This window comes from Falco cherrug, chromosome 13 (assembly GCF_023634085.1).
Source record: "Falco cherrug isolate bFalChe1 chromosome 13, bFalChe1.pri, whole genome shotgun sequence".
NCBI classification, from domain to species: Eukaryota; Metazoa; Chordata; class Aves; order Falconiformes; family Falconidae; genus Falco; species Falco cherrug.
The window spans coordinates 13,968,078-13,995,753 of NC_073709.1; the positions used below are offsets into that span (position 1 = coordinate 13,968,078).

Here is a 27,676-nt window from a genome sequence, read left to right on the forward strand (position 1 = left end):
AACTTAAATTTGACCTCAATTGTGAATGCTATCTGTTGTGAATCCTCCTGTCCACTCTGTGTAATGCATGGCCTATAATTTGTGATGGTTGGAGTAATCATGTGACGCAAACAGGTGTGTCATAACCTACATAGGGGGTCTTTGCATTATTGTTGTAGGTCAGATCGGCAGTGCACTTCTATAGCTTATTTCCTAATTGCTCCCAGTTGATGTGATTTGGTTCAGTTCATGAAGCAGTCTGAGAGCATTGTTTTGGTTGCAATAGCTTTGTAATATGGGCATCTACTGTGCTCCAGCCACAGATGGGCTTTTGATCTGTGGAGCAAGACTAGGGCCAAGTTGCAGTGAAGCACCTGAAAAACGTATGGTGTGGCTGACAGAGCCTTGCCACCAGTTTTGCTGTTTAGATTACACCTTTTTCAACCACCCTATTTCCTAAAGAAGGCATATTGTAGCAAATTAATTCTGTCTGAACATATCTGCTTGTTAAAATTTATCAGCATGTTATAGCTGCATTATGTGGTCATGTCATTTGACTTATTTTGGAGGAAAGTATTTCTTGGGTGATTTCATAGATTTTAATGGAGTTATAGCAAGCTATGAAATGTTTACAACAAACCAATTTGGTTCACTTAGCACACGTTACTCCATGTTCATCTTTGTTTTGTTCCTTGCCACCTGCCTGGATTCCTGCTGCCCTTCCAAAGAATGTGGCACATGCACTTTGTTAGAAAGGTTTCCTCTTAATTAATTCCTTTTTTAAAAAAATTAAAGTGGACTTTATTTTGCATTCTTACCTGATATCAAGCTTGACTTCTATACCTATGTATATAAATAGCCTGGTTCAAAATGCCATGGCTTAATTTTCACTTCCTTCGTTCTTGCTAACTGGGTCAGTAAGAGCATAATGAAAGAAAAGAAGTTGCTGCTCTGCTCAGATTTGCAAAGAGAACTAAGTCATGTAAGGGCTAAGTCTTGGTTCCAAGTTGCTGATACTTTTTTCCTTGTATTATTGCATGTAGTTTGCCTTTTTCCTTTGTTTTATGAAATGTTCTAAGCCTAGACATCTCTTTCATATCTTTAATGATGTGATCAGTCTTCATTTTCTGTCTGTCCTAGACTTATATCATGTTGGAAATGAGCCATACACATTTTAGAACGTGTAATGCAGACAGTTTGCCTTAAATCTGTAGTTTTGCAATAATGTACAATCTAAATATGCTGGAAAGGAAAATATTTTCCAAGTTATCTATGAAGGGTGTTTAAGTCCACTGTTCCATAAACTTATTTGTTTCTGCTGTTAGTTTAGGTCAGTTGCAGCTCTGCTGCTTTTCCCTAGTGCCATTTTCAGTATTATTTTTTTTTAACCTCATCTCATTCCTCTGCCTGTACTTTGTGCCCTAGAAAGTCTAGTGTAACAATTCTACAGTTCTTTGATGCTATTGATACTGTAATCTTCCAGGATTTAAAGCCAGGATCATAGCCATTTTTGTTTCATAAAGGCAAGTCAATCATTTCACTTCAAACTTTCCCTTCTAAACTGCAATTAAATGTGTATATACGGTGTGAGATGCATATTGAAAGAAATGAAAAATGGCACCTGCACACCCTGCCCCCTCATTGTCTTGAAATTACTACTGTTCCAGGTCCCTCAATGCATTTGTCATACAGGGAGTATTTGAAATAATTATTTTTTTAAATTTACTTGCAATCACTAGTTTTTTCCATCTTTCTCCACATGTGCACATTCAAATAAAGTGATAAATCATGATGTAGAATGACAGTAAAGTAGTACATGAATCTAGAGCACACTCCTCTGTGTTGAATAAATAAAAAAAATTAGATTGACAAAACTTTCTGGACCACTTCATCCTCATGTTTATCACTGTGATGGATTTTGCAGCTATGTGGTTAACAACAATACTCATCTTGTACAGCATCAAGGACCCTATCAGAAGATTTCAAAACTAGTACGGAGGTCAGCAGTGCTGATCCATATACCTCTAGCTGTACTGTAGGGAGCTTCAGTAGAATCAGTTACAGCTCTGGACTTCATCTCTTAAGATATAGGTTCTGTTCCATGCTTTTCTGCTGGCTTTATGTGAAAGTCTCTTATCTTTGAGTCCCATCCAAAAATCAGAAATATTGCAGGCTTTGTTTTCAAGAAGCTCGGAGATAAGTAGATGGAACTTAATCTGTAAGAATGAGGTTATTCAGTTGGAAATTTGCTTGCCTGACTGCTGAATTAGGTTCTCTGTGTTTTAACAAATTCTTGAATTAGAGCATCGATCATACACATTGAGAGCAAAGGTGGTGTTTTGTTGAGTGAGCACATCTTGCAACAGTAGGGATTTGAGAAATTAGTCTTGCAGAAAGGTGTAAGCAGTTTCACCTGCTGAACTACCATGGCAGAGCACCTGTGGTTCTGTGCTGTCATCTCTGGGGAGAATGCTGCTTTGTGGTCTTGGCCAGGCTGCAACTAGGCATCTTGTTTACAGATTTAAAGGCTCGAGTGAGGAAACAAGAGTTGTAGGTCATTTGAAATATGGACAGTAATGGTGATTGCATTTGTGTCTGGGGTGAGATGGGCTTTGTCAAAGTCAGATTGTACAGGTGCTCATAAAAAGCCATGAATGATAAATACATATGAGGAAAATAGTTACTGCAGATATTCAGAATAGCTAATAAGAGCTATGATGATGATTTAAAGACCACTTATCTTTTTCCAGTTCTTCCTGTGCTACAGCTGCCTAAATAGTTCAAGTGCCTCAAATAATGAGTAGTTTTACTCTTTTCTATTGATTGATTTTTGTGTGCTTTGTGGTGGCAAAAGACAAAATAATTGAGAGTAATATGATTTCTGGCACATAAAAGCAAGTAAGATGTAATTCTTTTTCTGCATCAGTGAAGCTAAAAATTACAGCTTTTTCCACACAAACAAGGACACCTGCTTTGTGTTAACTACATTGCCAAAATAAATAAATAAAAGTTGAAAATTAATCTTTTATTCTTTAAATGAAAATGACTCCTAGGAAAAAGACAATATTGATTATTTTATAATACTGAATTAATTCTGGCTCTATTTATAACAAAAGGTGTTATTTGTTTATATGTTTACTTTTTTCTTTGTTGATTTCTACAAATTGCATTCAGAAGGAATTCTTGAAACTAATAAATAGTGACATAGAAATTTCATGTTAGCTAAAGAGAATGGCCCATCTAGTTAATCCGTTCTTACAGAGAATGATGAAAGTAGGTGTCTATGGGTTAGCTTATAGAAAATAAGTTTCTTTCAAGTCCTCCTGTAAATAAAGGATGGTTTTTGACCAGGAAGAGAGATTTTCCTTTTAAAACTTTTGTTATTAAAGGCATAATCCAATGGAGTTCCATGTCGCCTGTATAGATTAGCCTTACAAAGGGACCTGCATGAAGGGCAGAAATCCCCTTGAAATTCCTCAGATGTCAGCTAAGTCCTTTAGAGCCTGCCTCCTTTAAAGTCAATTTGAAAAATGTTCTCTGAGAAGGTCTCACATGTACATGTGTTCTGTAGTCTTTAGTTATGCACTGGAGAACTCCTTTAAATCCTATACATTAATTGACCTAGCTTTAAAAAACAGGAAAAACTCAATAGCAGAAAATGTGGTTGAGGTGTCTTCTAGCTTCCGAGAGGACCTGCTTGTTCCCGAGGACCTGTATGTAAGCCCCAGGTAAATAAGCAGAGGCAGCAGATTGGGGGGTTCTGACAGCACATCTTTAAAAAATAGTTTCAGAGAGAATAGCTTCTAACACAGTCTTGCCAGCCTGAGCTCTGTCAACTTTTCTGGACTGTTCCTTGCAGTAGCAGAAGGATTCGTGATAACGGTTATAAGGTACTAGCAGCTGCTACTGCTTTTATCACAGGTACATATCCTAAGAGTAAATCTGTGTAATGCAAGAATGAATGTGCCAGCACTTGCTGACCTCTTCTCTATACTAAAGCTACATTGCTTTAAGCTACTGTGGGAAAATCATGGGCAAAATAATCTTATTCAGATAAGGATGATGTGGACACAGGTAGTTCATAGTGCAACCCCGATTTAAAAAAAGACAAGAAACAGGAAGAAGAAGGTTTGTTAGCCTAAACTGCAGTCCTTGTAGGACTGGGATCGAAAGCATTGTTTTAGTCATGTAGGCACTGAGTATAGTTGAGTGTTCAAGCAGCAGGCAGCTCAAGTTCAAATCAGGTTCAAATTTTTAAAATCAGAATTGCTGCAGAGTTGTCAAGGTCAAAATATACAGGAAAACTGAGTATTAACCATGCTTATGGCAGAACTTGAAAAAATTCCCAGGCTCAACTGAAAGATGGTTGTACCCAAGTTAATCACACACTTATACTTTCTTTATATTTACAGATATAGATGAATGTCAGTATGGTAATCTCTGTACAAATGGACGTTGTGAAAATATGGAGGGGTCTTTCAGATGTATTTGTGGCCAAGGTTTCAAACTCTCTGCATCGGAGGATCAGTGTGAAGGTAGGAAAGAGTATGGTTACAATTCAGAAGGCTGCATTTATATTTTAGAATAATATTTTTCATCTAATAGTATTCCTTTAAATGGAGGACCACAAATGTACAACACTGAAGCTAAATAACCAAAAAAGTAAGAAAATGTATTTCTATTTTATGGCTTTCACGGACACATTGTAGATTTTAACATTTGCTATAAAGCAAATCAAGACCATACAGTAATATTTCCATTGCTAAATTGCCATTTCTGCAAAACCCATGGCATTTCTGTCATTTTGGGAGTTTGGGGACAGTGGCTTTCGCTGCTGTCATGATTTAACCCCAGCCGGCAACCAACCACCACGCAGCTGCTCGCTCTCTCCCCCTCACCCAGAGGGATGGGGAGAAGAATCAGAAAGGAATGTAAAATTCGAGAGTTAAGATAAAATTTTATAGGTAAAGCAAAAGCTGCACATGCAAGCAAAGCGAAACAACGAATTAATTCACCACTTCCCATGGGCAGGCAGGTGCTCAGCCATCCCCAGGAAAGCTGGGCTCTATCACACGTAATGGTTCTCAGGAAGACAAACATCATAATGCCATATCCCCCCCCCTTTCCTTCTCCTTGCCCCAGTTTATATACTCAGCGTGACGTCATATGGTATGGAATACCCCTTTGGCTAGTTTGGGTCAGCTGTCCTGGCTGTGTCCCCTCCCGATTTCCCGTGCCCCTCCAGCCCTGTCACTGGTAGGGCCTGTGAGAAACTCAAAAGTCCTTGATGTAGTATAAACATCACCCAGCAACAACTAAAAACCTCAGTGTGCTATCAACATTGTTCTCACATCAGAGCCAAAACACAGCACTGCACCAGCTACTAAGAAGAAAACTAACTCTATCCCAGCTGAAACCAGGACAGCTGCCTTAACTGCTTTTCTTTCTGTCTTTTTTTTTTTTTTTTTCTTTCTTTCTTTCGTGCTGGTGAGTGGAACCAAAAAACCCAGGCTGCACCCTCCTGGAACCCAGCAGCATCGGTTAACAGAGCTGATGGCTGCATTTGTGTCACAGCATTTCAAGTAGCACATCCAGGAGAGAGAGAGTTTGGTGGTGTATTTCTAAGAACAGTACCTGTACCTCCAAAGTGTCAGGCACTACATTTCTTCTACATCTAAAATTCCCATCAGGATTGCTCCAGTGGATCAAAATTAGGTCTGAAGTCAGAGCAGAGCAGTCTGAGAGAGAACCTAGGGTGTGTACAGGAGGTATAAATGCCCCTCTCTTTAGGGAGAGGGGACTTCTGGAAACTTCTCCCTAAAGGTGAAAATCAGGGGGAATGCCTCCAAGCTGTGGAAGCACACAGAAACCTGAACATTACTTTTCAGATTTTGGTTTTTCTTCTTTTCCTTTCCCCCTACCCTTCCCTAAGTTTGTCTCTATAGCACCAAACACTTTCAGACTTCTGAGTGCTAAAAATAATACAGTAAAACTGAATGATCGTTCACATTAATTTCTCAGGAAGTTTGAAACAAAACATCAGTGTAAGTTAAGTGTTTTGAGTGAGTTAAATGTGCTGTCCCGGACACACAGCACATTTGGCCTTGGGGAAAGTATGTAGACAAAGTTTGCTGCTTCCTCTGAGCCTTTCATGGAAAAAGGCCCTTGCCAAGCCGCGCTGGCATGTGCAGACTGTTCTTCTTAAAGTGCACCCTTCTAAAGTAAGGACCCATACACGTGCCCAGATGCTTCATGCAGCCCCACAGATTTCGGTGATCCTTAAATTCAACATTTCTGTGGTCACAAGGGACCATTACTCCAGAGGTCAGACTATGTAGCCATAACATAGATCTGAAAAACCTCATTGAGTAACTCTGTCCTGTTTGAATTGGAGTATGTTTTCAGAAAGACATTCAGCTGTGCCTGTCTTAGAAGTGAGTAAGAACCTACCGTATCAATTTAATTACTGTTCTTTAATGAGTATTTTATAAATAAGGGAGGGAAAACAGGCTTCCCAGCTCAAACAAGACATGTGCTATGTTCTGAATTCAAAGTGACACTCCTCTCCAATATTCTGAGTTTTTCATAGGAAAATTTAAGTTTGATGTTCAAGTCCTTTAGTTAACCCAGGCTGACCCCAGTTTATGAGAACTGAAGTGCTGAGGGATTAGCAGTGGCTGTGGAAGCAAAGAGATGTTGCCCCATACTTACAGGATTAATACTGTTACAAGGCAAGCATTTAAAGGAGCCTTAAGGTACAATTCAATAGAGGAACAGCCTGTCCCTGTGCCTCTCAAAACCACACCCTGTTTAAAGGTGGTGATCCTGCTGGAAAGTATTTTGTGGGTTTTGCTGATTCACTGGAGTGGTTGGCTTTACCTTTGCCAGATATAAAAGAAACAAAAGCAGCTGTCAAGCAGCATGTGTGTGTACTTGTGTGTCTGTGTGTACCCGTTTGTGCATTGAGGGATATATTAACACTACAGGAGAGAATGCTGAATGCAGTCATCTCAAGGAAAACATCCAGTCTGCAATTTCACATATTTTTATGCATCATATTGACTGTACACATTTGTTAATAAGACCTAGAAGAAGACTGGATACTGACACTCTGCTCTGATATTGCACCGTTTGATTAGTAATTGGTATTTTCAGATGTGTTATGTTTTCGCTGTCTCTTTTGCTACAGATATAGATGAATGCCAGCGCCGATCACTCTGTATGAATGGACGCTGCAGGAACACAGAAGGGTCTTTTAGATGTATTTGTAGCCAAGGCTACACATTGTCATCTACTGGAGATCAGTGTGAAGGTAAGCTTGTAGACATAAGCTACTGATTCATTTTTTTCAATTAGATCTTAAGTATTTCAGCTATAGGCATGAACACTTTTGAGAACGGGGCAGAAACATATATTGGTCCTCTTTCTTTCTCTATACTTTACTGTCAACCATTCAACAGTCCCCACCTACACAGCCACATATTTAATGGATTCTTAGAAATAGTCCCTGTCATCGTTCCACGTACAAGAAATCAGCACATGTGTTCTCAACAGTAAGATTGGGAGAGCAGCTGACATCGTTACCAAAAACAATTAAGTGTTGCCAAACCTTGTTGCTCAAGTTCTGACACAGGGATTCTGTATTACAAAAGCTTCTGCCAGCAGACAGGGGCCTACTAAGTTAAAACTTCTTCTCCAGCTGGTTTTGGGAACCTGTAGCCAGCCACCACAATCCACATGTGCACTGGCAGGAGAAAATATGTAGTATAAGATGAGCTCCAAGGGGATCTGCTGGAGCCCACAGCTTTCACTGTCTTAGAATGCAGTCTATATACTGAGCTTGTTAAAAGAAAAATAAGAGGTGGAAGATGGACAGTAAATGTAGGGAGAAATGCTGTGTTATAGAAAACATAAACATTATATTATCTTTCAAGTAGAACAATTTAATTGTCCACTAATTGGCAAACAGATTTTATTTTAATTAATTATTTCAAAGCTACTCCCTCTTCTCCATTGTTGGCTATACTACTTGATACGGTAAGTCTACCGCACTACTCATGGTCACCTTGAGCTTGTGAGATTACTTCCTAGTGAATTCCAGAAAAGATTGTACCTCTGTCGTTTCCTTGTCTCACCCTGGGGTGGGGGGGAACTCTCAGTTAAGGTTTCACCATACCATAAATGTGGTATTAGCACATAAAAGCTTTCCAGTCTGGTGTGCTTTATGTAGCTGCTGATGCCACAGAAAATGAACCTTCTTACTGCTGTTCTACCCAATCGTGTTCTGCTGCTCGGTTATCCTGCGCCCAGCGCTCTAGAAGGCCATTCCCACTTTCTCCCCCACAGCAGTAAGTCAGGAATCCTTCACTCCAAGTATTCTAGGTAGAAGAGCAGTTCCCCCTGAGCCAAGCACATGCTGTCTTCTCAAGAGAAACCTGCAACATCAGACTAGGCTTTATCATCAACGATGATACTGGATTGTCCACATTTAATGAGTGACAGCATCTCTTGAAATTCTCACCACCAAGGAATACGGATATCTTATAAAATCTCCTCAGCACACTGATACTCTTTGGTACTGACCTGTTTGGAGAATCTGGTCATAGAAGAACTCAGCACAATCTTCTCAGAGTTCCTGGTGAATACCAGCATGTTGTGCTTTAACCCCAGCTGGTAACTAAGTACCACAGAGCCACTCACTTGCTCCCGCCTCACCCCGAGGGATGGGGAGAAGAGTTGGAAAGGAATGTAAAACTTGAGGGCTGAGGTAAGAACAATTTAATAATTTAGATAGAATAAAAATGAAAGAACAATAATAACTATGATGACAATAATGGTAATAATGAAAAGGGGAAGGGAAAGAATAAAATCCAGAGGGAAAGGAAGAAGGGAACACATGGTGCACAATGCAACTGCTCACCACCTGCTGATCAGTGCCCAGCCAGTCCCCAAGGAACGAGCTGCCTGCCCCGGCCAACCCCCGGGTATATATACCAGCCCTGACGTCCTGTGGTATGGAACACCGCTTTGGCTAGTTCAGGTCAGCTGACCTGGCTGTGCCGCCTCCCAATTCCTTTTTACTAACAAGGCCTGAGGAAAAGTCTCACATCACAGCCAAAACACAGCACCTACTAGCTCCTAAGATAATTAACTCCATCCCAGCTGAAACCAGAACACAGCATCGCTTGCATCAGCTTCAAGAAATGTGGGCTGATGCAAGGCGCTAGAAACTTGTGTCAAAGAATTTTGCTGTCACCAGGTTTCAAGATCTTCATGAGTCGCAACAGATGCAGAGCTAACTGTGTCAAGAATCAAAGAAAAATGTGGTGGAAGAGATCACTGGTCCTTCCTGCCTCCGGAAGGCAGAATAGACTCATCTAACCTACTCTGAGCAGGCTTCAGCAGATGCGATTCCAAACATCTCTTCAAACAGCCTGTGCCAGTCAGTCTTTCTGCCTTACTCTCATTCAGCGTATTTTTCTTGAGATGGAGAGACACTGAGACTTTCTGCTCTCTGTTGCTCTGAATATGAGGGAACACAAAGTGTGAGCGCACCTGTGGCCTTGTCTCAACTGACAGGCAGTATGAACATGTACCAGCTGACTTACAGACTGTATGTCTCAAAGAACTGGGATTACTGGAAAAGTCAATCTGAAGCCTAGGAGGCTCCAGTGTTCTCTTAGGAGCCATCAGAGATTTTGGTAGCCAAAATGCTGAAGACATGCGCGTGTAAAGGATGGTAAAAAGCACTGAACATCTCAAGCACGAGTTACTGTCTGATTTTTCTGGAGGTTCTTGTGCAGCAACCATAGGACCTGTGAAGATTCAATAGAGAAGAAGAGGTTTGCATCCTATATGGATAATAATGCATTTTGACTGGACTTGGCAGAAGAAGCCTTCTTGTTGTGAGACTTGGCATTAACTCAGCCCAAGGGAGTCATTAATTTTTTCTCATGCTCCTTGTCAAAATTAATTGCTGTTTTAAATAAACCACAGTTTATTTCTCAGTTGAAAATTATTATAAAACATGTGGTTATCAAAAGGTCACAACTTTGTCAGCATTAAGTGCTTTTTTATCTGCAATAACATTCATTCATGTAAGAAAGCTACCCCTATTTCTTATTTTTATCAAATAGATTAAATCCCAACGATATTTGTACTCTCATGTAGTGTGGGCTTTCCAGAGATAAGTGTAGAAGTGAGGTCATGTCCTCTTTTTTTAAATACAATTGTTATTCATTCCTGCAACACAGGAAAAAGTTGTAATTCTAATCAGCTAGAATTCATGCTTAAGAAATCAGAATAATCAGAGGCAGTGGAAAAAGTCTTTGATAACTGTTTTTCAAAGGAAACTATCAACATTATCAGAGCAATAGGCTCAGTGAATTACAAGGCAGGGCACTGTGGAGGCAAGGGAAAGTTGCTTATGAGATGCTTCTTTTGACTCTTTCGTTTGCTGTTTGCCTTTAAAACTTAGAGGCACAGTCATCAAACACCTTGTGATCTTTAGCTGTAGTGAAACAAAACCTTGTAATATCACAGGAATGTAGGCACTAGCCGAGTTCATCCTGCACCCACAGTAGCTGTGCTCTTTCCTCCATTGGGTTGCCTTGAAGCCCTTTGAAAGAAAGAGGAAGACAAGCCACTAGGTAGAGACAATGCCAGTGTCCTGTTCTTGAAATATTTGATTACTCTGTATCTAGTTTGCGTCCTGAAACTTGTCCTGTTACGTGTCCATCAGCATGTTTATCCCATGGATGTCAAGACACGAGGGCAGAGTCTACAAGCCCGAGGCTTGATGCTGGGAATTTGCTGTGTAGGCAGCTGGGAGCTAGTGCCTTGACTCCAGCTGGGTTTATGGCTTGGGTGCAGCACTGTGCAAAAGCTTCATGTCCAAGCTGCTAAGCCTGCGAAATGGTGTACTGCATCACATGAACTGCATGCAAAAGTAACTGCTAGCACGGCAGTACACACAGTGCGATCCCTGTCCTACAGGCCTCCTGTCCACGTGGCGGTTTTGTGAGTAGCCTGCGGAGAAGAACCTCCTCTGGGGTGACACACTGGCTGTGCTTGGGCTTGCCCATACTCTGGGGGATGTCTGAGTAAGGTCACTTCCCACCCAGGGATCTCTGTGTAGTCGTCTAAACATGCCCAAAGATGCAGATTGGAAAGTACAAATTTGCATTAGTAGGTATTTTTTGTACCTGTCTTTTAAACACATAGCTGCTTGGCACTCTTTTTAACTGCATTGCTGTAGCACCGCAGTCACTGTTACAGCAGGGTAGAGAGTGGTATGAAGTTCTGTTGTGGTAGCTTTCATGAGAGATGCAGATGGCATGTTAGATATATTTGCTAGGAATAAATGACATACAAACTCAAGTTTTAAAGCTCTCTAGAAATAGAATTTTGATGATATGATGAAAGGGAAATTAAAAGGACACTCTAAAGTGTAGCAAACTGGATTTCCACACATGCATGCTGTTATTAAAGGGCATGGTAGCTTCAAGTTGCTACATTAGTTTCAAAGTATCGCTATTAGAAGTTTCACCAGTTTTTACACCATTCAATACAATTACATTTTTATTTCAGATGTTGATGAATGCCTTCAAGACAGTGATATTTGCCTCAGAGGAAACTGCATGAATACTGATGGGTCTTACAAATGCACTTGTCCAGATGGTTTCCAGCAGATAGCAAATAGGGGATGTCAAGGTATGAAATAACTATAAAAATATACCTGGATCATTACTACAAATGTGGCATCATGCTAAGGAAGATAAAGTCGTTTAATTTGTCATTTCTAGTACTTTCTTACTGATTTTATGTGGCTCTCTGTAAATATATGCTGAGAAATTATTTCAAGAGGCTGAAATCTCAGCCTTCCTGACTTGAAAGAGAATCTATATTAGAACTAACAGAGATACAGTGCTGCGTTTTCCCGAAACCTGGAAACATTTGACAGAACCTTCTGTGTTTGTGAACCCGTGGTATAACAGGAAGAGCAGTATAGTTAGTGTCACGTCACATCAGATAAACCTCTCTCACATCTGGAATGCTTGCAGTACTTTGTGGAAGATGGGTGGGGAGGGAAGAGAACGTGTTATCTGAGGCTGAGTCAGCATTGCCAAACCCAGAAAAATATTTCCCAGCTTTTAGTTGTGAATGAACCCAACTCCACGTTGGCACAACATCCAGGCGTGCCTCGCTGCTCCCTTTTGCTCTCCATTTTCATGAAACGAGAACCATAGTATTACAGCTGGGAAGTGATAGCATGTTTGTGCTCTGCATGGCGGGAGGACCAGGGGACTGGACTTTGCTTTGGCTGCTCTCTTATGCACCACTTAGGCTTGAGCTGAGAGACTGTATTCTAGCTGATCGATGTTGAAGATTTTGTGACCAACAGTAAAAGTTCTGAGTATTCTATGTGACTGCCTTCTAATTCAGAAAATGAGGTGTTTAACATACAGAAGTGCTATAAGTAGACCTTGCTTTAGCAGGGAAAAGAGAATTGATCATAAGCTATAAATCAATGCCAGCTTTGATACCACTCCACTATGTAAAGTAGTACTATATCAACTTCGTGTTTTAAATGAATAAATATAATAAAACTGAAAGCACTTGTGAGCCAGCTAAGGGACACAGAGTATTTTTAACAGAAAAATGTGAATGAAAATTGGAAATCATTTCAGGTGAGAGCACCACACTTAAGAAGACCACCAGCTCTGAAAAATAACAAGTTGCTGTAGAGGGGAGTGAAACTGCTTGAGAAATAGACAGATCAATATCAAAACAAATGGAAGGAAGAAAGGAGGAGCTGATATACGGAATACTGACAAGCTAGAATAGCAAAGGAGTGGACACGGTGAAAGAACATAAAGGGAGGTCTCTGACCAGCAGAATTAAGTATGGTTAGACTTTTACTTTGTTGACTGCTTGTTGTTAAGCTGTTGCAGGACGCAATAGTAGAATTTTTATTTGTCAAAGATGGAAATCTTCAATATATTTTCTTGGCCCGTATTTTGTACTGATCAAAACTAGCCATACTTGTATCATAAATGATGACTTCTTTGCATTTCAACAGTACCTTCAAAATATTTTAAGCAGCAGATAAACTGAGACATTTTTAAATGATTGAAAGCTAGTTCTATCAGAGTTCTGTAATAGCAAGAAAAAAACATACAATTTTTGAGAGAATTTACCTGGTGAGATTAGGGGCATGATAAAAGATCCAGATAATAGGCCACTAGGGCAGAATGACCTTGACCACATGGTATACTGGTATAAGCAAACAATGTGCATTTCAGTATATCCACTTCTGTACTGAAGAAGAAATCTCAGTCATGCTTGTGAGGTAGTGGACTTCCTTCTGGGGTGCAGTTGCTGAGAAGCATTTAGGGGTCAGAGACAGCTGAATATGAGCATCCAGCGCAACCTTGTTGTCAGTAGGACTAATGCACTCCCCAGAAGATTGAAAAAAAAAATCAGAATATCCAGCAGGAGTACGCAAGTGTGTCTTACCTCCATTTTGCACTCATACAGCTCCTCTTGGCACATTTTTGTACACTGACATCCTGGTGCCCACAATTCAAAATGGATGTTGATTAGCTGAAGAGAGTCAGAGATGAACCCAAAAAAGCTGATGGCCTGGGGGGAAAAGGATTGAATGCTTTTAAGCTGTTGATTTTGTTTGGAGAAAAAAATAAAAATAAAAAATGAGGTGACTTGATCATAGCCTTATTATGTTCAAAGGAAACCATAATTGAAAGTAGAGAGCTATTGAATTAAACTGGCGACTTTATCAGACTGCAGTGTCTGCAAGTTGAATGTGGACTAGACTAGAAATTAGGAACATGCGTTCTGGTAAAGAGCAAAATTGAAAAGAGTCCAAAACATTAGAAAGTGTGCAGTTTGCTTTTTCAGATGAATTACTCAATTTCCCCAACATTGTTAATTTTGCTTTCCTGTCTTTTGGTACATCATTCTGCCTGACGTAATCAGCTGGTTTGGTTTCCAGTATTTTTCTGGCAGTTTTAAGAAACTGACAGCTCAGTCTCGAGAACAGTGCGGGTCCTGAGAAGGTACCGTACTATCCTTGTCGTCGCGGATCTCCCACCTTCCCTGACTCTCAGGGAGCTTCAGGAAGTGTGTCATCGGTCGGCATTTACTATGAATTCCAAGAAAACTTTATACATGTGGGTGTTGCGTGAAGCGCACTGATGTTTCCCTGCGCACCTCATACAGATACTATCCTTCCCCAAGCTGCCTCTGTTCTTTCCGCATATGTGCTGTGACTTCAGGACACTGACTGGGAAGGTTTACACACAGAACTGAATCAGTTTGTATTTAAAGAAAATTCTATAGGGATGTGATGGGTCTTAAAGTGGTGGTATTGAAATCATAATTTCTGTAGTCCATCAAAATTAGTATCTACCTTAATGCATTTTGTATGGCTGTAACAATGGCCAGAATCTAAGAACAAAAGACACAGTTAAGAATCAGAAATTCTGCTATCTGTGATGACGGATGAATGAGCCACGTGTGTAAGTTTTGTTTCTAAATTTGTGTTTGATCTCAGCATGGTACTGAAAACATCTTAATAGGTTTCTGTAAAGCAAAATGTGAGAGTGCAATTACAATGCGAGTGGTAATTCATGTGAAAGTGGTACCACCTTACTGAATGGTTGCCGTCCTTAAGTTCTGATGGCAGGTTTTGTTCTTAGGATGAGATACCAATCAGAAGAAATGCTTGGTTTTCAGATTCACAAGTTTGAAAGGCAGTGTTTGAAAAATGTTTTCTAAGTTTAAAAACAAAAAAAAGCGATGACAGACTCTTATATAGCAACCTTTTGGGACCATTCCCATTCCCTATCAGCAAAAAAGAGCGTTTGGCATTAAACTGTCTAAAATCAGCCCACTGGGAAAAAACGCAACTCCAGACCTGCTGGTAACATGTGGAGCCAGATGTACAAGCTGACCAGTATGCAGCAATCAAAAAGCAGTGAGATGGAACCGTCTGAGAATTCCCCTCGTACAGAAGAAATGCTGGCTAGTACAGAGCTTATACTGATACCTCACAAATCACTCTCATCTGCTCATCCTCACTGCAGAGAGCGATACAGTGAGAGTATGATGCAGCAGAACATACTGATGCCTACACAGAGTTTAAGAATGATCCCAGAAGATTTGGTTACTCTGGAAAACGAACTGTGTTTACATAGCTGGTGGAAATAAAAGCTGCTTTTAAGACTAATTGAACTTTGGCTTAATATTAAGGGTATGATGATTTGCAAAGCTATTAATGTCTCTGTGTTTTCAGATATCAATGAATGTGAGAGATCTGACCTCTGCTCACCTCACGGGGAGTGTCTAAACACGGACGGTTCCTACCAGTGCGTATGTGAGCGGGGCTTTTCTGTGTCTGCAAATGGCCGAACATGTGAAGGTGAGACCAGTTACAATAATGCATTCCCATTGATTTGCTGTTATTAGTTGGGTTTCAAAAGTAGTCAGTTTGGGTCTAAACCTCAGACCCACTATTAACTTTGCAACCTACCACGTAAGGGCCATTTATTCTTTCTCTCATAAATGCACAGTGCGCTGTCACTCTCTGAATCATAAGAAAATGCAACGGGAAATGTACAAAATGGGCAATGTAATGGAGTTCATTTTTACTTTTCCCGATTTTGAACAATTTTGCAATCTTAACATTGGATTATTTTTTTATATTTAGCAAAATAAATTAGTGAAAAAGAAGCAATCCTGATCTATGGCAAAGGAGGGAATGATATTCTTATGTTAAGATAGATGAAACCGGTGGACATCTGTAAAAATATTAAAATCTAATCATAGATGGGAAATTATTCCTGTCTTATAGCAAGGATAGAAGGAATAAATACATATAAAATGCATGCAAAATGAATGTGGAACTCAAGTTTCTTATAAGTTTCAGTAGGTTAGACCTTCCTGCCATAAATATTTAGAATTATTTAATTTAAAGCTTCTTACGTGCATCAGCAGCGAACTTGAGCTGCCCGAATGTTCTCATTTGTTTGTGAGGCAATAGAACCTTGCTTGTCAAGCCTTTTTGTTTTTTAAAAAAGATGCAGATGAAGCATCCATACAACAGAAGTAACTCCAGTGAGAAACTGTAGTAGAATGCTGTCTGTGATAGAACCTCAGGTGTTTTGAAATGGCAGGAATTGAGTAAATCACAGTAATTAGCTAAATCCATATGTGATTGGCTTTCATGAGCCAGCTCTTCATAGTTCACTGTAGGGCTAGTGAAAAGTTTCTTCCTTCAGTGGAGGGTTTGTATTGAAACTTCTCTCGCTGTTGCATTTACTCCCCCTACTTTTTTTACCAGAGGAAAGGCAGCATTACAGCATTATTATTTGATCTGGCGTATAACCTTGCTGTATAGTTAGTAATAAAATAGCTAATGAAATGAAATACAGTACTGGCAAGAATACTGTTATGCTAATGTAAGGGAATAAGTGCTGTATATTTAGACATGGCATCAAACACACTATTTGTCTTTTAATTATTATTGATAAGTAAAAAAAAAGAATCCTGCAGTATTTTTGGTGCTTTTTCCTCTCTAAACATTTACTTTCTTTTGTAATCATGGCGTAAGTTGAAAGAAACATTCTCTTACTGCCAAGACAAAAGCCTGGTCAAGCAGGCTAGAGAGAGCAAATGTGAATAACTCCAGTGATGGATGGACAAGGCAGTATTTTGTCATTTCAAGGAGTGGGGATAATTCCAAAGCGTGTTCGTGGACACTTTTGGCAGCATGTATACACTTCACCCAGTGTTTAAGAAGGATATGGTTAAATATCTTCAATTTCTCTGCAAGGCAAGCAGTAGCAGGTGTTTTGCCTCACTGTCGAGCATAGCTAAAAAATAAAAAAGCGGTCAGAGAAGAATGCAGCCTGCGCTTAGTAGAAACTAAACACTTTATTCCAAACCAAAGTTAGAAGAACACTTAGCCTTGTGAAATCAAACTCTCAGAAATTAAAAAAGGTAGAACTGAATAGAAACACAACTTAAAAAAAAAAAAAAAAAAAAGTAGTCAGTGGCATCTAAGTTTTAAGGCAGGGCATGCACCAGAAACAATGAGCCCCTCTGTCTGGATCTCTGACAGTTAATAAAGCAGCACAGTTCCCAGGGAAGGGTTACCATCGCATATGATGAAGTAGTACGAAGTTAAACTCCATTAGAACAAAAAAGCTAAACTTTTACTAAATAGAAAAAGATGAAATCACAAGATCTTATTTCCAGGATTGTGAGTAGTTTTGGAACTTTTTAATGAAGAATAAAACAACAAGTACAAAACCAGTTGAGCGTGCTTCACAAGTAATTGGTGGTGTGTATGGAATACAGATCAGACTTTATATTCAGCAGTTGGAAAAGTATTTTAATAACTTGGCGAAGCAAGGCTACTTCTAGTCTTCTGAAGCAGCAGCACTCCTTTTCTACCAGGGTTAGTTTCTCCATTCTGCCATTTTAATAAAAACAATTCTGGAGTTGAAAAAACTCATTTGAAGGGTGCAGTGACCGCGACAGAAGGCAAGACAAAACAAAAGGATCAGAAACAAAAGGAACCGCGACATTCCAGGTACTGAGAAAGGATGTGGCTTCCAGCCACAGGAGCTACTGTTCTTTACACTAGGTGCCTCTCTGAATTTACTTCTAGTTAAGTGAGTGAGAAGAACTGTTTATACCATCAGAGAAAGAACCTGAGAAAATTTTGCTGGATTCGCACACCTCTCTGTACCTGGGGAGCAGATTTTCCGTATCTCCAGACTGGTTTTGTACGAGTTTGACTCATTTTTTGAAAAGTCAGAAACAACAACAACATAAAACATTTAAGAACCCCATGTGGTTCAGTTCTGGTATGGAGTTTTCATGGCCATTGGCCAAAGTAAACTGAACAGCTGTGGAGACTGTGTCTTCTTCCAAGACGCAGACAAACTTTTGTTGTAGCGGTGACATTCCACTGCTGCCTGGCCCCAGGCTCAGCAATCCGGCTGTGCCAGGCTCCCTGAACAGGAGGCTCTCGGAGCGCTCCCTAGCTCCCTGTCAAGCTCTCTGGGGTTCCTGTAAAGGCAGTATTTTACCCAGTTGGCTGCTAGCCAACTGTGCTGACAAAAGCTCAAGTTTGAGGTTCTCTGATGCTTAAGTCAATACCCTGCCCCAAGCGCCTCTCCTGTCTCCATGTCTAATCCCGTATGTCTCTCAGTGGCTCCCTCGCTTTCCCCTCTCTCTGGTCCAAGCCCTGAGCTTCACTGCCTGCCTCAACAGGCACTCCAGAAAAATCAGACACCCCACCAGAGCTCCCCGACCTCTGCTTCCTCCTTCCCCCTCACCTCCTGCCTCGCACCCCGCTCTCCTTTCCTCGTCCACCGAGTAGGTCACCGTCCCAGCCTTCTGGCGTGCAGCTACAGCACAGCACAACCACAGTTCTGCCTGTATATAGGGAGGGCAAGTCTGCTCCAGGAAAAGGAAGGGTGTGGTGAATCTAGGGCTCCTTCTGGGGCAGAGTGGTAGCTGTTACGTGGAGTAAGTTTTATGCAGTAGACAACTCGACAGCTTCACCAAATCTCTGGTTAAATACTGGAGCAACAGAGCTCAGGCTTCGGCCAAACAAATTCAGGTGTGCATCTCCAGAGCGTGCCCGTGAGCCACCCTCTTGTTTCACAATGAGGGGCCACAGGCTTCAGCAGCCTTCTCACGTTTGCCGAGAGACGTTTTAGGGCACCAACTACTTCTTACCTGGATGCTGGCTAGAGAAGTAAGAATGCAGAGGGAGAAACAAGAACCTCTTGCCCGCATCATTGCAATATTGGAATGACCATCCGGCATTATTGCCTCTAGACGGCCAAAGTCTTTATTCAAATATTCACTTTTTCTAATTTTCTCATGACAGGGATTTTTATGTACGGCTGTTCCGGGCAGCCCAGGAAGTCTCAGAGTCCAGGCTCTGTTCCTCTAAGTACAGAACTGTCCTAGGAAACAGTTCCTCTTCCAGACACTTTGCCATGTAGTGGATGTCAGTGAGATTTCACCAGCGCACCCAGGTTAAGCATGCCTTCACCTTGCTCAGGCTGGCAGCAAACAGGAACGCGGCACCGAGCTGCACAGGAGCACACCTGAGCGCGCACGTGTCCTGCCTTTCTTCAGGTCCCGGTGACGTTAGATCAAAGGAGTTTTGATTAAAGCAGGCAGCACTGAGTCATGGATTCTAAACCAGGCTGTAATTACAGAGAACTGCTTTAGTCACTGTATAGACATAGGATATATTAGTTTCCCGTTTAGTTTTTCCTCTGGCTTTGTCTCCATATAGCAAGAGAACTGCCGATTACAAGCCTCATGCTTTACAGGGTGATTAAAGAAACAAATGCCCTTTCCGGCTGTAAAACAGGAGTCCTTTGAGTGAGCTGTCTAGACAAGGAAAAATATTTGGAGCTTGGACTTTCTCTGTAATTTCCCATACACTGAAAGATCCAGTCATGTTCAGACTGTGTACTTTTTAAAAACGGAACAGTCTTCTGTGGCTATATTATATACTAAATTAGGACGCTTGCTACAATCACAGGTTTTGTTTCTGCAGCTTTTTAGTCAATGACCTTAGTTTACCTTTGGAGAAGCAGCTGCATGATCCATTCCCCTACCTGCTTCATTTAACATTTAGCCATTAAGTAAGAGAAACACTGTAATTTAGGTAATTCTAAAATTCCCAGTTGTCGTTTCTCCTGTCTAGGCTTATAACAGGGTAACTGTCCTGTGGCTCAGGAATCTTTGTTACTAAACTACAGTTGGTCACTGGAAATACAAACACTGCATTATTGTCTGTTGTCTTAAATTCCTGGCTGTCAGTCCACCATTGTTTACTCATTTTGAATTCCTCTTCTTAACTTTTCTTAGCAGGGTTTTCTGAATAAGAGATATTCAGATCTTTTGACCAGGTATGTGCAACTGACCTCATGAGGCTAAATATTAAAATTGGATACGTTATGCAGGTACAGTGAACAGCAGCAAGAGGGAGGGACCAGAAAAACACAACTATAAAGAATCTGTATCTTCTTTCTCCCAGTGACTCCATCATCTGTGGAGTCCGTCCCAGTGACTGCATCATTTTAGAATTCTGTCATGGTGACTGGAAAAGGAAAGGGTATCAAAGGTAATACCTGACCTTTGACAAGGTCTTTAATACAGATACGTTGCTTATTCTTGTTGCTAAATTAATTCTACTAGAGAGGTTTTGTGCTAGACTTTGGTAAGTTCAGTATGGAGAAACCACCCAAATTTTCATATTCAGTTCCTTGAGAATAAGCATACTGGCTACTGTATTATTTGCCAAATACAAACAACCCTTACTAAGATAAATTCCTTCAATATTTTTCCACTGTTGTTTAATAAATCAAGATATAAAGACCATCAAAACCTTTATTTACAAAACCATCAAACTAAATAAATTACTCTGCCTGTTCCATCTGCAAGTACCTTTTTTATAGGTCCCCTAGATTTTGGTCTATGTAGCACATACAGGTTTTGCATGAATTTTGTGTTTTAGCTGAAGGTTGTTAACCAGTGGATCAGTTCAGTAGGAGAGGTGTATTTTCCATCACTTAAACATCCTAAAGTGAAATTAGATGCCTTTCTGAAAAAGATGTTAAAATTCCAGAGTTTACTCTATTGGTACAGAAATTGCCTGAAACAGTTTTTTAACCTATTTTAGAGGTTGTGGGTAGTCTCTTCTGGCCTTAAAAAAAAACTATATGCCATTCTAAACCTGTTCAAACCCCAGCCATGGTACATAGGAAAAGCTGGTTTTCAAGACCCCAAAAAGCTGCTCCCTGAGGCAGATGGAAGCACGTGTGAATGAATTTGAGCGCTTGGGGAGCAAGAGGGCAGCACAACAGGTAACGTGTGTGGACGGTGATGACGTGCTGCTCAAATTTGGATGGCCTGGGGAGCTGTGACCATGTGGTTCGAAGACTGAGAATTAAAAGTAAAAATGTCCTTGCTCGGTGGGCACTGTCAGGAGAAAAATGAGGTGCTTCTTTGTTGACTTTTCTAGGCCTTTGTTTGACACAGCTGTGAAGAGCTGGAGGAGCAGACAGGACTATGTTTGAGCCCTAATCTCTCCTTCCAGAAAGACACAACGCAGCCCTCTGCGGCGATGCAGGGTTCAGTCCCACCAGCTCTTTAGTTCAGAGAGTGCCTAAGGCTCGCACTGGAGGTGGCTCCATCACATGAAGGTCTACTCTAATGTGCACAACTAACAATAGTACCCCGACAAATCAAAAGTGAATCACTTTATTCATCATTTAAAATGTAATTACCCCCAAGGCACAGTGCAGAAGGTAATTCCAAGCAGACAGCAGCCTTACAGTCATAATGGTTTCTAGGAATGAAATACAGCAATAATTTCTCTGCTTCAAACTGCAGGGGAATTCAGAAGGCAGAAGGTACTAATCCTAGTGTGCTGGCAGGTTCCCAGTTTCAGTTAATGTTTTTCCTTTTGAAAAACACACCATGACAACTTTAATGACCACAGATGGTCAGGGCCTTGGGTTTAGGTCTTTCTTCGAGTGCAGATAAAAATAATACATTCCTAGCACTTGTAATATGCTTACAAAAATAAGCCACGTTCTGCCACAAGCAGCTCTGCTTCGCTATAGTTTAATGGGCAGCTGAGTCAAGGAACAGACTTACTCATGCAAGTGACTCTTGTGTAAAGCCAGCAAACCACAACAGGGAACTACAAATGGAAGGGCCAGCACAGAATGCAGACGTAATTACTTCACCTACCTGAGTAAGATTATTCATATCTGTAAACTTACAGGATTAAAGCCAGAAGGCTCAGTTCACAGATACTTACCATGTACACATACACCTTGAAATCTTCTTCTGTGCTGAGAGCCAGAATGAGATCTGTGCAGCACTTCGCGCAGTGGTTGCAACCCAACCCTTGAACTCTTCTTGTAGGCACAATGGGTTCTGTTGCACACGTCGTTAACTGTAAATGCTACACTGGAAGAATCTGTAAGTCAAAGAGATGGTCATATTTAAACTATGTCTTACTCTGTGGTATGTCACATCACGCCATGATTGGCAGGTTTGGTGGAAAATATAGGAGACAGTTGACCAAAACTGTTGTCTGACATAAGATATTTCCTACAAAGTTAACACTGAAACAATTTCTTAAATCATACATCTGCTTACATTAAATTTTTGTCTTGTCCTTTGTGTTTTCCTTCCCAATGTATAGAGGGGCATCACTGCATCTGTTGGCAAAAACGGTCCATCTGTTGTTTTTCTGCACTCTTCATGAATGTCTGCCTTTGACTGTCACATGGCCTCTCTGATGTTAAAATTCTTCCTTACAGATGTTGATGAATGTGCAAACGGCACAATATGTGGCAGTCACGGGTTCTGTGAAAATATGGATGGCTCCTACCGCTGCCTCTGTTACCAAGGGTATCAGGACACTCAGGATGGGCAAGGGTGTACAGGTGAGTTCTTATGTGCAAGTAGTCATTCCTGCAAGGTCCTAGTGAGCAAAATGCATTTCTTCACAAGAACGTTTTTGTTTTCCATCATTTTTTGTAAAAGTTGTACCATTTACTAGTAAAATAAGGTTGAGCTGTGCTTTACTCACTGAACTTTGTGCCAGATGGAAACATAATTGCATATCTGTTTAATGAGAACCTGTTATTAAGGTTGAATGGAAACCAACAGCAAATAAGCTGAGCCACTCATTTCATCTCTTAAAAAAAAGAAAACCCACTATTTCTGCACGTCAGGACTATTCACAAATATAAATTGTAATAGATTGAATTTAATACTTTAGCCTATTTAAATGCAACATCTGTTTAGTCTCTTAGCTGAATAACCAGAACTCTGTGCTACCCCCTACAGGAAATAACGTCTGGCATGTGGTACAGCCAGTCTGAATTAGATGGCACACCTCCCTAGGCACAGCAGAGTTGAACTGATTTTAACATTGGCTTCGAGCTCCAGGAAAGACACCTATCACCATGAAAAGATGTGAGATTTTTGTAGATATGTAAACACTGCACATTTCTCTTGTGAGTAATAGGTTTCCAGATCTGTTGTTAATAGTGATGATTGGACCTGAGAACCATCTGAGGCAGCACAAGTTTCTAATATAAAATTAATACCAGATCAAGGAAAGGTATTCATTACGCAATTTCTTAAGCCAGACTCAGGACGAAACACATTTACCACAAACAGAGACCTGAACAGAATAACAAACAGAGAGGAGGAGGTAGAAGTTTTACAGAAGTGTTTTCTAATATATTAAATAGTTTTATTACAAAATTCTTTATGCTGTTTGGCACTTAGTTTGCAACATACCAATGTGTGTTTTTGCATACAGTGACTTTTCAAGAATGGAAACAATTGAAGCACAGAAAGAAACAAAAAAGACAGAAAGCAAAAAGCTGGTGTGAAACCAAATTTAATTTTGAGTTGCCAGTGAAGTGATTCTGCACCATAAAATAATACCTTAGATTTTTTTCTTGTAATCACTGTATAATATAAAATAATCTTTAAAATCTTGATGCCAGTTATCTACCAAAACAATTTTAGGAAAAGGTAAGTTTGTTTAGTTCCTGGCCAGGCAACATCCCCACAAAAAAGGCTTATTCCTTATGACAGGAATCGAGAAAAAAAACCACAAAGAAAAACCTAAAAGTGCTGAGCAAACAATAAGTTAAAATGCATATTTATATAAAACTACGCAAAAATGCACTTTCATTCATATGACTAGATTTTCATTCTTGTTGGATAAGAGGAAAAAAGGATAAATCATTGCCTCACAAGTTGTACTTTAGGCAACAGTTACAGAAATGTCTGAATTGCATTACATAAATTATAATTTTCAAATTCTGTCATCAGTAGACAAAGTAGATTTTCAAATGTAAACTTTAGCAACTGAAAAGAGAGTGAAGTTAAATGATCCTGACAGTATTTGGTAACCCTTGTTTGAACAGCAGACAACGTTCAGGATAGACTAGTTAGCAAGTATATAGAATCCGTGCTAAAAATATGTGGGGTTTTTTGGGAGGTGGTCTGCAGTGTTCAGCAGGGGTTCCCTCGGTGACCTGGGGATAATTCTTGTCGGTTCCAGAGCAGCCGAAAATGGGATTTTGAGGAGAAAAGGGAATTCTCTTTTCATAGTACAGTCTGAATCGCACCATAACCTACTCATTTTGCTCCATAAGTTCAGTGGAAGTTTGATAATAAAGATAAGAAAACAAATGAATTTAGTCTGAATCTTAATCCCAACATAAGGGTAGGGTACAAAGAAAAGCAAGTATTTAAAAATGAGCAAGAAACCAAAAAAAACCTGGAAAAAAAAAACCAACAAAAAAGGAAAGCCCAGTGTTCTGCTCTGCAAGCAGCACCTAATCAGCACCAATAGTCTATAAACTGTACTGTAGCTTTCAGGGGCCTTTATTTCAAAAGACTGACTACTTGTTTATGAATCCACTTAGGTATTAGTGAGTTTTTAATCCTTCCCCAGAGATCACATCTGTAATCTGGCAGACAATATTGGCACAGATACAGCAGATAAAAGAACAAACTGTCAGTAATGGGTCTGAATTGATTTATGTTTGGGATTTTTTCCCCAGATGTGAATGAATGTGAAATGCTGAGTGGAGTATGTGGCGAAGCCCTCTGTGAAAATGTCGATGGGTCTTTCCTGTGCCTGTGCTCTGATGAAAACCAGGAGTATGATCCGATGACCGGACAGTGTCGCTTCCGTGCCTCACCAGGTAAAACGCCAGCAGATTTTTGCATGCTTGGCACTATTTCCACTGCATATGTAACCAGTGGAAAGGTAATCTTGGTTTAAATGCCGGTGTCGATTTAACTACAACAGAAAAATATCAAACTTTGTCTTGACCGTACATGGATGAGAAGAGGTGTTTCTAGGATGGAATGTTATCAGTGAATCATCAGCAGAGAAAATACGGCAGAAACACCTTCTAAATTTTATACATCAACAGGCTTGGTAATAATAATGAACAATTACAGCTGTTAAGAGTAAACAGTCTCATTTGCTGTACTGTTAACAGTGAAATGTGATATCGAATCAAATCTATGGCCTGAGTGATTTTACTTTTTGCAAATATCCACTAGTACACTTGGGTAATGTTTAAGGAAGCATATGCTTAAAAAAATACTTGTATATAGCAGTGTCCTCTTAGCATTTTCTAGTCCTAACATAAGTCCTCAGAAAAGGTAGCTGGGAAAGCAAAAAACCAAAACACTGAATTGTTGTTGGTCTCTTGGAGTGCCTTTTTGAGTGCTCTTGATTGGTTTACTTTGTCTTTTGTCCTGTTTTTCCTAGTAGTCCATTGTACTGGATTTGTGGGCTTTTGGTTTTGGGTGTTGCAAATACTATTGGAAATACACTCATTAAAACATAGTTTCGAACTCTTAAAGTTGCCCTCACATTTCTACACTGATCCAGTTTGGAGAAAGGAACAGGCCCACAATAAGGAGCAACAGAGTACAATAAATGAAGGAATTCACTTGCATGGCATTTTTCCCCCTCCAAAATGCGAATCTTGGTATTTGTATTTTGCTCTTACACTGCAGGTTGGTCTAGCTTCTGGAAAGTTTTAGAATAACTGGTTCTGGAGCCAGGGTGCAGACTCTGCAGCTTACAAGGCTGTGGCTATTTTCTCCTATCACTCACAGTCTTTCAGACTTGTAAACAAGGTTGAAGTATCTGTGACCTAATTGCAACAAGTATTTTTATCACTGAATGTAGCACTCAGCAGCACTCAAGAAGTCACCTGTGAAATATCACTAACAGCTGTTTGACAAACATTTGCAAAATGTTGTGAGAAAGATTCAGGCTTACAGGAGCTAGTTTCATGAAGGAGGAATGAAAAAAAGTAAGATGGCTGAAGCAGCAGAGCAATGCCCAGTGGTACGGCCTTCATTCCTGTTTGCAAGGGAAAATACTGCAGTACCTTTCCACCATGAAGCAGATTAGCTTAAATACCTGCTGATAACTGCAGTAGTAGCCTTTAAAATTCTTCCATGAATTTATGGAATAAGAGTGTTTATATTACCAAGATTTGCAGGAGATGCAAATACCATCTTCATTTTGGTACTGTGAGGAGAATTTGGTACTTGGGAATTCAGCTACTTGTCAAAACAAAACCAGAGCTAAAGAAAAATGAGCAGGGGACCTGGGCCCCTGTAAAAACAAGTCAAGTCCAAGGAGCATTCAAGGACACACCCAAATGTTACTGTGGGGAGGGAAGGGATGAAAAACCCAGTGACAGATTGTACTGCCAACAGATTAATACTCTACTGTCAGTACTAACTCCATTTTGTTGTCACCAGTGGACATAGCTTTACTGTGATCAGTTTGGAAAAAAGCCGTTCTTCCTTTCCCTCCAGCCTTCATCAGGCTCTAACAAAATATGTGCTTTAATCTTCTCTGGTTAGGTCATCGAGGAGGAAGATCTCACATAGGAGACCAGAAGATGTGCAAATTAGGACCCAGTGAGATGTACTTTACACCATATGCTCTTGAACTAGAATAAGGAAAAGTGGCAGTACTAGAAACAGAGATATCACTACTTACTCTCTTACTTTTCTTCCACAGTAAAAGGAGGAAAGCACTGTTGTTAGTTCTTATTAAAAAGAATTCTTGCTTTCCTGTACATCCTGCAGCCTTGCTGGGTGTTTTTTTCTCTTACCAGTTGGCTTCTGTTTCTCAGGACCTCAGAGACTGACCAGTCAATGGTGACACTGCCCCATGTACCACTGGATTTGACATTTCAGGAGATGACAGTACACATTTCATTCTTCTGCATCTGCTGACTTTGCTTGTTCCTATTTTGTTCTGGGAACCAATGGGTAGCCCTTGCACATCTGTCAACTGAAGGGGGGGGGGGAAATCAGTCCTTTCCTCCCCATTTGTAAGTGACATAAGAGCCACGTGCTTGGTGCAGGATGAGCAAATAACAGCTATGTTGGTTTGCCCAACGATGAGTACTTCAGCCTCCCCTGAGACCAGCTACAGCATGATCATATAGGAATAGCATGCTATCTCCCCACAAAGAACCATGGAATCAACCACACATACTCAAGTCAGGTGCAGTGCTTTGAGAGCTCCCCTGGTGCATGTGGACATCGTCTGTCAGCATGAGCTTGTATCATGCCTATTTTCAGACAGGAAGAATTCAATCAGCATTAGCCTGTTGCAGATATCTATAGCTCAGTGTGGTTTACTCAGCTTTTGCTTATTTCTCATTTTGTACTTTTGTGCAAAAAGAAATGCTTATACACCTCATATCAAGTGTGAATAGGTGAAAATTGTTTAAATGTTACTTTCATTTGGGAACTCTTTTGCATATGGTTAAAGGCTGTTAGCTTTGTGGAATGCTGTGTGTTTACACTTTACTTGCCATTAGGGATCTCAAGACTTCCTTCCATTTAGATGAATTTTCACCAAGTGAAATCTGTTGTTAGCTGTGTCCTGCATCAGTCCTCAGTGTGTGTGTCAGGAATGCTAGCCCACCTTGTCATGTTCCAGTAACAAACAAACAAACAAAAAATTGTGTAAGGTTAGATTGTCTTACTCCCCTCCTCTCTGCCCTGCCATTAAAAAAATGTAGTAAATGCTTCCAGAGGAAGA

The 27,676-nt window shown here is 40.3% G+C and overlaps 1 protein-coding gene across 11 annotated transcripts in view; it reads left to right on the forward strand.

Annotated features, from left to right (window-relative positions):
• The window catches only part of LTBP1 (latent transforming growth factor beta binding protein 1), a 216,759-nt gene that overhangs the window by 160,058 nt on the left and 29,025 nt on the right, over positions 1-27,676 (forward strand). For all 11 annotated transcript variants that reach the window (XM_055726094.1, XM_055726086.1, XM_055726088.1 and 8 more), the window contains 6 exons: positions 4,392-4,514; positions 7,169-7,291; positions 11,569-11,691; positions 15,296-15,421; positions 22,374-22,499; positions 24,645-24,788. In XM_055726094.1, coding sequence (XP_055582069.1) covers positions 4,392-4,514; positions 7,169-7,291; positions 11,569-11,691; positions 15,296-15,421; positions 22,374-22,499; positions 24,645-24,788 — 765 coding nt within the window. The remainder of the gene's footprint in view (positions 1-4,391; positions 4,515-7,168; positions 7,292-11,568; positions 11,692-15,295; positions 15,422-22,373; positions 22,500-24,644; positions 24,789-27,676) is intronic.